The 13,551-nt window shown below is 35.9% G+C and overlaps 1 protein-coding gene across 3 annotated transcripts in view; it reads left to right on the top strand.

The window, feature by feature from the left end:
- SPATA17 (spermatogenesis associated 17) overlaps positions 1-13,551 on the top strand; it is a 196,395-nt gene that overhangs the window by 2,888 nt on the left and 179,956 nt on the right. For all 3 annotated transcript variants that reach the window (XR_006891207.1, XM_046679665.1, XM_046679664.1), the window contains exon 2: positions 12,661-12,750. Coding sequence is in view for 2 of the 3 variants with exons in the window: in XM_046679665.1 (XP_046535621.1) it covers positions 12,661-12,750 (90 nt within the window). In the remaining variant the exon portion in view is untranslated. The remainder of the gene's footprint in view (positions 1-12,660; positions 12,751-13,551) is intronic.

Here is a 13,551-nt window from a genome sequence, read left to right as displayed (position 1 = left end):
TGTGGAAAGAAGGGTTTGATATGTGTGCGTTAATCATATTGTTCATTTTCCCCATTCCCTTATTTAAATTTTGTCCAATTAATCTGTCAAGTGGTAATAGGAATGAGTTAAAATGTCCCTCTTCTGCCAGTTTCTATAGTGGTATCTTTTGATGCTATGTTATTTAGCTTACACATGTGTCAGGTGGTGTCTCTTCATTATTGACTGTATATTGGTCATTTTTAATGTGCAAAATGTTTCACTTTTAAATTCTACTTGTTGTAATAGTGATATCAAACCTCCTTTATCTGACGGCAGTTAATCGTATCATTCTGTACATTTCTTTTTACAAGTGGCACATTTTTTAGTTTAAAAAATCAAAACTGGGCCGGCCCAGTGGTGGAATGGTTGGGTTTGCACGTTCTGCTTCGATGGCCCAGGGTTCGCCGGTTCGGATCCCTGATGCAGACCTATGTACCGCTTGTCAAGCCATGCTGTGGCTGATGTCCCACATATAAAGTAGAGGAAGATGGGCACGGATGTTAGCTCAGGGCCAGTCTTCCTCAGCAAAGAGAGGAGGATTGGCAGCAGATGTTAGTTCAGGGCTAATCTTCCTAAAAAAAAAAAATCAAAACTAAGGAAGGTTCATGTCCTTGAGTTTGGACAATCATCTTAGTCCTATTAACCTAAACAAATAACAGCTTAGTCAGGTAGATATGCGTCTCTTCCTCTGATTCTAATTAATTGCTGATTTTTCTGTTACTCACAGCTGTACTCAATTCTGACTAGTAAGCTTTAGCAAGGCTTCTGCCAAGTATACAAGGATAATTTGTGCCAGAGTGCAAGAACCGTTCAAATCCTAAAGCTGTATTACTTTAAGCTTAAATGTAAGCGCTTAAATTTATACTCTTACCTTACTTAAACACTTTAAATATCAATTTTCTCATCTGTAAAAGAGGCAATAATGCCTATGGAAATATTAACTAAGAAGATTAAATGATTGTCTGGCACATTAGTTGGCACCCAATAAATTCATAATTATAATAGGAAATCACAACAGGAGGGCAAAGGATAAAATGCATATGATCAACTCAATGGATGTTAGAAAGGCAGTTGATAAATTTAATATCTATTTCTGAGTTTTTCTTTTCTTTATAAAAATTTAAAAATTGTAATTGATAGATACATTTAATGAAGTCCATAAGTTGTAAGTGTACAGCTCAGTAATTTTTACATATGTGTATATCTCTGTAACCATCACTCAGATGAAATTCTTCAGTATTTTTAAAAATGTTAGAATGAGAAATAAAAAGAAATGTGTTTAATAATAAAGAATATATTTCTAGGGGCTGGCCTCATGGCCGAGTGGTTAAGTTCGAGAGATCTGCTTCAGTGGCCCAGGGTTTTGCCAGTTCAGATCCTGGGGTAGGATATAGCACTGCTCATCAAGCCATGCTGAGGCGGCATACAACTAGAAGGACCCACAACTAAAAATACACAACTATGTACTGGGGGGCTTTGGAGAGAAAAAGGAAAAATACAATCTTTAAAAAAAAAAAAAGAATATGTATCTAAAACCAGTAGTCAACTTCATATGTATTGGTGAAATACAATATAGATGGTTCCATTTAATTCAACAGCAAGACAAAAATGCACATTAATCCCAGTCTTTGAAAGTTTTTCTAAAGATTGTAGCCAACACTATAATAAAAGAAAAAAAAATATTGGTAAGTATTGGAAGGGAGGAAATAAGGTTGTTAGCTATAGATTATGAAATTATAAGGCTGAGAAAGTACAAAATAACCTACTAAAAAAACTCTTAGAAACAAAATGTTTGGTAAAGTCTCAGATTACAAAGTAAACTTAGAAAAGGCAGTAACTCTCCTCAGGATCAGCAATAACTAGATGAGGAGTTGGATCAACAAGACAGACTAAGCACTTACATACACCTCCCCTTTCATCTGATTGAAAATACAATTAAGTGTAAAAAAATACTTTTAAAGAATAAATATGCAAAATTGTGAAAGCTAAAAAAATACAATTAATAGACCAGTAATTTTGAAGAATTTCTGGAAAACAAAAATTCAATAGGAAGAGGGAGAGATGGCAGTCTTCCTCGAACATCTGTGCTTGAACAACTCAGTGGTCAAAATGAGGGAACCACAGCAATAAGGACCAAGAAGCTCGCCTTTGGTAGAAGCTTCAGATGATGGCGATACTTGGGGGACCTCTGACTGACGTACGTGCGTCTCCAAAATCTGCTACCAAAAGCTTAAAGAATCACATCTGAGAATGAGTGGCTTCTTTTCTGTGACCATGGAAGCCCTGGAAGCCTGACCTAGAATTGCTCTAAGAAGTGCCTAGCCTCATGCCCCCAAAGAGACATCTCAGTTTGCCAACTTGTTCACTGCTGGCTCTTTGAAGGGAAAAAAATTTGACAGTAACTTTTGCTGCTTGTCAGTCCATTACTGCCCAAATGACCTGGGCAGACAGCCCTGCCTAGATGTCAAGCAATTGAATATCTATCAACATAAATAAGCAGAGAAAATTCACAAGCCATTCAAAGGAATGTTAGTTTGGAGGAAAGAGATTAAGCCAAGAAACCAGAACAGGTGGCTATTGTGGAGCTGGAACTAATGGAGGACACAGATGTAAACGTCAAAGAAAATGTAATGAGAGCTCATAAAGAAACAAAATTACAGGAGAAAAAATAGTTACTGCAACTAATTAAAAAAATAAATTTTTCCAATTTAAAAATGTGATATTGAACTAAAAAATAGAATAGTTGCTACTGAAATGTAAATGTTTTAGCAAAACAACGTGGAGGACATATCCAGGGACTTAGGAGGTGAGTAATAGATACTGCAGTATTCGGAGTGGGAGTGGGAAGGAGATAGGTTAATAATAGAGAAATACCAGAAGAAAACTTGCCTAAACTAAAGACATCCTCCTTCTTAAATGTTATCTGGCAAAATTCCAAGGATATAGAAAAAATTTTACAAGTTTCGAATCTAGACAGAAAAGAAAAAAGTTATTTGCCAAGAGACCAGCGTTGGATGGCTTATATGCAACACAGGGAGCTAGAATGTGAAAGGACCATAATTGTTGATTATTTAAGGCAACATCTAAAAACCCTAAACCCAGCAAAGATCTTACTCATTTTTTTTTGATGACAGAAAGACGTTCTCAGACGTAAAGACTCAGAATTATCTCATCCACACACCCTACCTGAAGAAATGGACTCAAGAAAGTACTCTCTGTAATCAAATGAAAATTAAATTGGAACAAAGATCTCAAGATGAGAAGAGGAGCAAAAGCAGTGATAGAAACAATGATGAACAATTATACTTGTATTTATAGTTACATTTAGATTGACATTATGTTGCTGAGATTTACAGGGTACTCCTTATTCTGTGCAGTTAAGAGAATCCAACTGGCACTTTCAGAATTCTTCCTGGACATCTCCTTGTGCGAGTTCAAAAATTCATTAGTGGGCTGGCCTGGTGGCACGGCAGTTAAGTTCACACGTTCTGCTTTGGCAGCCCAGGCTCGCCGGTTTGAATCCTGGGTGTGGACCTACGCACCGTCTTGTCAAACCATGCTGTGGCAGGCATCCTGCATAAAATAGAGGAAGATCGACAATGAATGTTAGCTCAGGGCCAGTCTTCCTCAGCAAAAAAAAAGAGGAAGATTGGCAGCAGATGTTAGGTCAGAACTGATCTTCCTCAAAAACAAAAAACAAATCATTAGTATATTTTTGATCTTTAAGTGATTACAGGCAACAGTTTTGGTAAGTTTCTCACTACTAGCTAATGCAGTTCCTTCTTTATCTAGCTTCTAGTGTCAGTTTCCTCTCTATTCTTACAGCCTACATGAATAGTCTCTCTACTGGGCTTTAGAACCACCCCCCCACGTCCCCCACCACACAATCTCAAAGCCAGTGCCATACGTTTTAGGGTTATAGTACTGTCTACCATACTATCTTTCAATTTTTAAGTTTTAGGTAGTCAAATTAGTCAATGCATACCTCCAGCTTTGGGAATTTTAGCCTTTCTTGGAACGGTCTTTCCCAACCCATAACTGTAGGAAAATTCTCTGTATCTACTAATATTTTTAAAGTTTTATTACATCTTTCCTCCACTTTTTATGCAATTGTGTTTATATGCATACATTGTATGAGATAGGAACTTAACTTTTCCTCTAGAAATAAAATTGTCTCAAAACCATTATTGAACACTCCACATTTTCCTTACTGGGTTTAAATGTTGCAAGATAAATAAATAAAAGGCGTAAAAATTGCATAGTAAGAAGTGAAACTGTCTTTATTCACTGTCAACATGATTGTGTGAATAGAAAACTCTCAACCACCTACCAAAAAAAGATTTAAAAATAATAAGTGAATTTAGCAAGGTTGCAAGGTGCAATATACAAAAGTCAGTTATCTTTTTGTACAATAGCAATGAGCACTTGTAATCTGAAAGTACAAAAACAATACAATTTACAGTAGCATTAAAATGCATGTTGTTTGACCCCCCAACAGAGTTCATTCTAGTTTTCTCTCTTTCTTTTTCTAACAGTGAGAAACCTGCTCCTGTTATCCTTGATGCATTCCCTTATTTGATTAATCCCTCTGTATGTAAACGATCTTCTGTCCCCATAGCTGCTTTCTCTTTTGTGGATACCTTTTTGACCCAGTGTGGGCTCTACCTCCTTTCCGCATGCTGACCTATCACCTCCTCACCAGCCTGGATACCCTTTTCATCACTCTTGGGCTCTGATTCCCTGTGCGGGCTGCACTCCCAAGGGACCAGTTCCTCAACTTTCCTTCACACCTTAAAGCCAGGCCTGCTCTCCATGGGAACACTCCTTACTCAGACTATGACATCCTACCCTGTGCTGCCCCCATAGATGGGTGCCCAGCTTACCCTACACAGGCTCTGATACCCCACACCAAGCCACTTGGCTCTTCCCCCAAGCCGCCTCCAGCCCATGTCTCTACTTTCCTTGTCCACTGCCGTTTTCTTTAGGACTTAATCATTCAGAAAATGAAGAGAAGTGGGAAGGAAGAGGAAGAAAAGTAAATATAAAACATTTTAAAAATGCACTAGTAATATAAATCTGCACAACAAGCTATGATAACTCCACTTTGTGATGTAATCCTCATATATGTGCAACTCATTACTCATTGAATTGTGAAATAGTAAACATAAGGAGGACTATTAATGAAAAAACATGGCTTCTGCCTTCTAAAATTAGTCTATTTCTCATCATCAAGTAGTTACTGACCTCTTACTGGGCGCACAGATGGTAGGCAGAACACAAGACACAGAAAAGTTTGGATTAAGCATAGTTCTTGCCTTTTTTCTGAGGAAGATTAGCCCTGAGCTAACATCTGCTGCCAATCCTCCTCTTTTTGCTGAGGAAGACTGGCCCTGAGCTAACATCCGTGCCCATCTTCCTCTACTTTATATGTGGGACGCCTACCACAGCATGGCTTGCCAAGCTGTGCCATGTCTGCACCCGGGATCCGAACCGGCAAGTCCTGCGCCGCAGAAGCTGAAGGTGCCTGCGCACTTAACTGCTGCGCCACCGAACTGGCCCCATAGTTCTTGCCTTTAAGAGGCTTGAAATCCTTAACACCTAATAGTGAGATGGTATGCAAAAACATAATCATTTTACACATCAATATATCTTATAACATAGGACTGCTAATATTGGAATTTTATTCCTAATGTCTAAAAAAGTTTTGAGTTGTATGATAATGAGAAGGAAGGAGTATTGAGTTTTTAATGTATTTATTCAGTAGCCAAGGTCAGACTAAGCACCTTGTTGATGTGTAAAATGCATATTTTTTGCATATTACTGGAAAGAGATTTAACCACACATTTTTTCATTTTCTACTTATTGTCAGTTAATTTCTGGCCACTAATGATACACATGAATATAGTGTTATCCAGGGTTATAGTTCTTATTTCTAGTTGATGATGAAGTGACTGGAAACTTCCAGCTTTTTCTCCATGTTTTATTACATTCCTAGTAATACTTTTGGTCTTTCATCATTATTAATTCATTTAGTATTCATTGTGATAATACTGATCATAATAAATTTATTTCAAATTCATGTAGATGTCATATTTTATTCACTGCTATAGGATTTTCATTGTAATTTGGAACTAATTAATATACCATTAAAATAAAGTGTTACCCACATTTTTCATTTTAAACATAAAATATCTAGCAGTTCGTGACACATTGTATGAGTATTCAACATCCCAGTGGTAACCCAAGTATCTGTAAGTTTCACTTTTAAGCAGTTAAAAAAAGGGCAACATAAAAATGTGTATAGAAGTCAAATTTTAGCATATAAGTTAAAACTTAGCAGTAAGTTAACTACTAGTTATTTTAAAAAATGTTTTTGTTTAATTTAATGTATGGTTCTTATTAGTATAATATGTATGCTTGTATTTATATACATTATTGTTCATAACTCCAAAAAGATATTATTTAATCTTCCTCTTGACTATATATTGTATGTTAGGATTATTAGTAGAAAAGAGTTTAAAAGACATAAACTCAAAACAGATAATTTGATTGCTTATCTTCTATATTTCTAGTGACAATTATAAGTAAAGAGTAAGTTCAAACTAATACATTAGTTCAAAAAAAGTATTAGGTGTGTTTCTATACTTTATTCATGCTTTTCCTCCCTCCTTTGCAAAGGTATTTGGTTGGTAATTGTTGATGGGGAAGGAGAGACAAATGATTTCAGTAACTTAAATAGATATATTAAAAAGATGGAAAATGTCTACTATAGTAGTATTAAGTGGTAATGGTGAAAAAGGGTTAAATAACCGTAAGAAACTATTTTAACCCATTATGAATTTCACTTCACATCAGCCTTATTGAATGATTATTCTTTCCTTATCTTCTTCACATTCTGTCTTCTTTGAATTGCCTGCTCTACTGGACATTGTGTTGCTGAATTTTTTAAAATTTTTTTCCATGAATGACATTTATATCCTTCACTTTCACACCTTATTTTTGGCTAGGATACCACTTTAAAAGAAAAATGAGGGGCCGGCCCCATGGCCAAGTGGTTAAGTTGGCGCACTCTGCCATGGCGGCCTAGGGTTTTGCTGGTTCGGATCCTGGGCGTGGACATGGCACCACTCATCAGGCCATGTTGAGGCTGCGTCCCACATACCACAACTAGAAGGACTCACAACTAAAATATACGACTATATACTGGGGGGATTTGAGGAGAAAAAGCAGAAAGAAAAAAAGAAAGAAGATTGGCAACAGTTGTTAACTCAGGTGAAAATCTTAAGAAAAAAAAAAAAAAAGAAAAATGAAAGATTCCCTCTAACCCTGCAACCCCTTGAAACAGTGGCTGTGTTTTCATGACTTCTTCGTAGCGTTTGACACTGCTGAATCATGGTCCCTTCCTGATGCCTTTGCATTAACTTCCATGGTGGTGCAAAATAGTTCTCTCTTCTAATTGGACCTTGTTTTATTCCTTATTTAACATCTTTCACTATAAATCCTTGTAAACCAGAGACTGTTAAACTTTTGGGATATGTGGTTCCAGGGCCACAATGATGATATTTAGGGAGTCCAATATCCCTTAATATTATGCACAAAATTCTGAAAACTAGTTAAGAACCTTGCCTTCTGCCTTGGCTTTGACTGTTATATATATTCCTCTCTTCCTTCCGACCCTCCTTCCTTCCTTTTTTCCTCCCTTCCTCCCATTTTTTCCTTCCTTCCTTCTTTCCTTCCTCCCTCTCTCCCTTCCCCTCCTCCTTCTCTCCCTCCTTTCCTCCCTTCCTTCAGCCCTCCCTCCCTCTCTTCCTTCTTTCCTTCCTTCCTTTTATCTTTCCTTCCTTTCTTTTTCCTTTCTCTCCATCCCTCCTTCTTCTCTTCCTTCCTTCCACAAACATTTGTTTAGCTTCTCCTATGTATCAGATACATTACTATGTGTTAGGATACAAATATAAATAAAATGTGAGCCCAGATCTAAAGAAGATAAATGTTATAAGTAATATGTAGAAAAAAATGACGAGTACTGTAGAAATAAATCTTGTTGGAAATTATAGTTGAGAAAATCATTTCAAGAAGAGGGAGTAGCTTTGTGATGGTCTGAGGGCAATAGAGCACATGGCTTATTCTGGGAGCTGTAAGAGCAGAATGGCTTTATCATAGGATGGAAGTTGTAAAAGAAGACATGGAGATTCAAACAGAGCCAAATCTGGAAAGACTTTGAAATTCGAAGGGCTTTAGGCCTCATTCAGAAGACTTGGGATGTTTTGTGGGGTTGGCATGAAAAGGTTAAAGAAAAATGTGACATGATTAGATTTATGTTTCAGAAAGACTATTCAAAGAATAAGTTTGGAGGATAGAATAGAGTGGATGAAGACTAGTGTCTGGGAAAGAAGACTTTTGCAAGTAACTAATCTTAACAAGATGAAGATCTGAACTAATGTTGAGAACTAATTGGTTTCACAGTTTCTGATGTGAGCAACTGGGTGGAAAATGTTGCCATTTATGAGAAAGGACTTGCAGACAGGAGAGCTATTCTAAGAAGAATAGAGAGTGGGCATGTGTGGAGGAGGCGTGAGCTGTTATTTTAGATATGTTGAATTTGAGATACCTGGGGAGTATCCTAGCACAGATGTTAAGAAGTTTTAGATGTACAGACCAGGAGAGCTGCCCATCCTCTGAAAACCTGTTCAAATACTTCTTTTGACTCCCTTCTTCCTTTACTCTTTATTTCCTAAATCAAGCTCTTCTACTTCTGAATTTTTCAGATCTTTACTTCTCATACGTTGTTGCACTTTTCACGTACTTTTATTTACTTTTGCTATTTTCAGTTCTGTTAGTTTGTAAACTTATGCTTGAGAGCACAGAATGTGTCGTATATATAATTTGGTTTAAATAGCATACTAACTTACACATAGTTTACGTATAATAAATATTTTTTAAATTAATGAATAAGATATTGACAAATTGGAATGTATTTTTCCTTCCTGCAGTCCACAGAAATGCCCATCATTATGTAAAAATGAAATAATAATTATCTTTTATCGAGAGCATATTATTTACCAATCTTTCTTCTGGATTCTTTATGATATGCCAACCAACATACCTATCATGTATTATTATTGAAATTTTACAGAAAAAACTGAATTTTAGATTAAAAATTTTTCTCAAGGTTACCCAACCAGTAAGTGACACAGTTAGGAATTGAACCAAGGTCTTCCTGCAAAGCGAAAGTGCTATCCACTATTCTAGCATTTTAACTAAGCTAGCCCGTGGTTCATATTACATTAAATGGCCAAATTTATTAGTGTTTAATGCCTAGATAAGTCTAATGCTTTAAGGTTAAACTTAAAAAGTTATTCATATTTTTCTAGAGAATTGTATTAGTTTTTTTCATTGTTTAATTACAAAAGCATTACATGGCTATTATACAGTAATTTAAAGAATTCAGAAGTTAATAAAGTCAAATTTCATTCACTAAAGACAACCACTTTTAATAACCTCATTTGTATAAAAAAAGACTTTCTCTGTGTATACATTCACATATTCATACAGTTAAAATTGTTTTCTGTAAATAAGGAAATGTATAATACTACACTGTATGTTTCTTTCTTTCACGTTACAACATGTTGTGTCTCTCTATGTCAAGACATACTGATCCACTTAATCTTTTGTAAGGACAAAATAGGATTCCATTTTATGGATGTACTACAGTCTATTGTTTATTTAGGTTATTCTTATTATTTTAATAATATAAACAATGATACATCATAAAAGAATAAATTTGTAGGGAAAGAATTACTGAGTCTTCCTTCAAGAGTTTAGTATCTTTACATGCAATACTTAAAATTATAAGTTGTTTTTCTTTTCTGTATATTGTGTCTTTTCCTGCTTTTCAATTGAATTGTTCAATTTTTTCAGCATTTCTTTTCTTTCCTTCAGATATAGTGATTACAGCACAAAAACATTGGATTTCCCCTTTATGGAATTCCTAGTGCGTGAGCACATAACAGGTTTTAGAAATTGACTCCTTCTATCCTGAAATTTGTGCTTTATCATTCCCATTATAGTTTTACTACGTGTTTGCACTGCTAATAAACATTCCTAAAGTTTTGCGAGTTTTTCATTTATGTAAGTGAAATTTTTCTGTATGTGTTCAAAGGACAGATTGTTTCCTACCAGCAATATGTGAGTCCCTGTTGCACTCCATTCTCACCCATACTTGGTAGAGTCAGGAATTTTTGATTTTTGCTTTGGGTCTTGGTGTCTTTTCACATCTTAGTCTCTTAGTTTATTGTTTTAAGGAGATCGGTACTATTTTGTGCCACAGAATTTCAATATTGTATTTGAAAATGGCTTACATACATTCTTCCTTTTGATCTTTTTTCCTTTTTTTCTATTCCCTTTCTCTTCCCTCCCTTCTTCTGTTTTCATCCTTCCTCGTTTCTCCTTGAGGGGCAGTGATGGTTAAGAACCCAGCCTCTGGAGCCAGGCTACGTAGAATCAAGTCTGAGCTCTGACGCATACTAATATGTGACCTTGGGCATATTGCCATACTTCTCTCTGCCTCAGTATCTTCCTCTGTCAAATGGGCATATAATTATCTACTTCATAGAGGTGTTGAAAGGATTATGTGGGAGTTAATTCACTGGTGTAAAATGCTAGAACAGTGCCTGGCACAGAAAGTACTAATTTGTTTAAGATATTCTTCTTCTCTCCATTTCTTTCAACAGGTTCTTTCAAATATCTGCCTGTCTTTTACCCATAATCATCCAGGATTCAAGTTACTAAGAGCTAGGGAGCACCTCAGCAACTCGGACATCCTAAAGGAGGGAAGGATTTCAATGTTGCAAGTGGGTCTAGTGAGGGAAGACTGTGAGTGGCATTCCTCACAGGGATTAAATATGCCAGGAGGCATGTTTTTCCCCCAGGGCAAGCCGCTTTACTAAGACCAAGGTTGAGTCTTAGAAATAACATCAGTTATCTCTCTGGAGCCACTGGGAATGCATTATGGGACAAATAGATAAGATTACGGCCTTTCAGATTTTAAAGTGTAGTGGAGAGACCATCATTAAACAAGCATTAAATATGATCATGTTAAATATTATGAAGAGCTACGAGGGTGTATAACAAAGAGGCATAATGAGGTCCAGGGAGTCAGGGAGGGGAGGAAAAAACTTTAAGCTGTTCTCTCTCCCACGATGAGTACAATAACAAAAGCCAAGAATACAGTTCATATGTCTCTGCTATCTTTTGGTACATGCAGTATAAGCATAGAACAATAATGAAACTTTCTTTTCTTCTACTCCCGATTGTCGAGAGTGATCTCACACACTTAGTTATTTCTAGCACATTTCCTTGCATTGTATGGTCATCTTATCACCGTCCCTTCCACTCTCAGGTAATACAATGATATTCTCTTGTGTAGTTTTACAGTTTGTTGTACACTTAATACTACGCCTTAGGTAACCTTACTGATTTGTGTGACTTCTCTCCACTTCTCCACATCTTGAGTCGCTGATTTTGATGAATATTTTTTCCTCCTCTCTTTGGTTTTGTGGGTCTTTTTCAGCCAGGCTTTCTAAGTAACTCTCTCTCCTGCTTGTCTAAAACTATAGTCCGTCCACTTGTTTCTCCATCTATTCATCACTGACAGCTTAATTGCTAATCCTATTTGCTTTCTCTCAGCCAACTTCATAGTATTGTCCAAGAATTTTATTGTTTGAGGTATTTTTCTCCATTCTGTTTTCATTCTAATTATAGTAAATTTAATGAAATCTATACATTTAATCCAACATATAATGACAACAAAAAATAACCTGTCCAAGAAAACACATTCTGAAGGAAGTTTTAAAAATAAAGTAAGCAATAAATGACTATCCATTCTTTACTCATTCAGCAAACATAAAGTGCTAATTAGGTGCCAACCAGCAGTCTAGGAGAGAAATGACTCTGTGGTCCACAGTAGTTGCCCTCAGCAATATCACTTTATCAAATGGGGATGGGGAGGAAGAATTGTAATGACGGATAAAATTAAGATGGAGATCTCTCTTTACTAAGCCTTTTCTTGCTGTAAGTCAGTAAAATCTAAATGCTGGGTTTCTTATCTCTTTATAAGACTTGTGGCCCTGACCCTCCCTCCTTTAACCGAAATGGACTTTATGAGAGTTCTTTCTAGAATAGGCACTCTGTGATGGATTCATTTTACTTAGAGGCAATTCATTTAACTGATGCATCGAGGGATATATGCAAGTATTTTAATTTTGCTTGACATGTGTAGTGGCATTTCAACAGTAAATTCAAATAATTATGTTTTTGAAATAATGATAAAATAGCCCATTGACTTTTTTTATTTCCTTAGAAAAATTACTGGCAAATTAATTAGTTGCAAAATAGGTGATTATAAAAATAAAAAAAAGTAAAGCTGTTGAAAGCACGTAGCCTCTCACAGAAAGGTTAATTTTTAAAACTTAGCTCATGATTTCTGAAACGCTTTCTTTATTTAGTATTTTAATTTTATTTAAAATGGCATTTGAATTATGATTATCATTTGGGAAGAAATTAAAGATTAAGCTTAACAGGTTGATTTGCTTTAGAATTATGTTAGTCACTAATGAAATGTTTAAAAAAATTTCTTTTTAGTGTTGTGGATGTATTTAGGAAAAAGGAGAATGATGCAGCTGTTAAAATCCAGAGCTGGTTTCGAGGATGTCGAGTTCGGGCATATATCAGGTATATGATTTTGTCATGGAAACCTCAGATATATCATAAAAATGTACTCCTTAGAAAATGTAATTTATTCATGTAGTGCTCATTGCAAATAATCTTTTATTTTACTTGTAATGAAGTTAATAAATTATATCATGTCCTTTTTAAAGATATAACTCTTTTTGGCCATTTTTTCTTACGTATCAAAAAACTAAATTATATTGACCATATCTCTACTTTCAAAAATTCTCAGTATCGTAAACATGCTTGATCAGATTCTTTTCTTCAAGTGCAATGGGAGGTGACAAATGACTGAAGTGACTGGACTTGTATTTATAGCAATGAATTCATTGCCTGGTAAAAAAAAAAAAAAAAAGAAGCTATTCCAATCCTCTCTAACATGTTGGTAGCTAAAGGCGAATGATGCCAGAATGATGCCATTCTGATTACAAGGAGACTGAAGTTGTCTGTCTTAACTGTTCCCACTTTTTCTTAAGGGCCCAAACTTTCTGTCAGTCTCTCATCAATTCTGAAAAGTATTGCCCTGGTTAAGGAAGAATGTGCCTAGTCCATAATAAGCCAGATGGCAGGATGGAGATTATACCGTGTACTTCCTTATATTAGCTAATAGGAGCCAGACATGCAAATAGAAGTGTGAGGATGGGGTTTCCCTTTTGGCCAGGAGCATGGCCTAGGAGCATGGCGGCAAAGAGAGTATTTTTTAATTCAGCACGCTAACATGATGTTAGCTTGGACAGACTGGGTAATATAACAGTAAAAAAGTGAAGTGTTTCTGGACCTCAAGAATTATTTCTAAATACTTAC

Source organism: Equus quagga, chromosome 12, assembly GCF_021613505.1.
Source record: "Equus quagga isolate Etosha38 chromosome 12, UCLA_HA_Equagga_1.0, whole genome shotgun sequence".
In the NCBI taxonomy this organism is placed as follows: domain Eukaryota; kingdom Metazoa; phylum Chordata; class Mammalia; order Perissodactyla; family Equidae; genus Equus; species Equus quagga.
The sequence above is the reverse complement of the archived record's forward strand: the minus strand, read 5'-3'. Positions and strand labels throughout refer to the sequence as shown.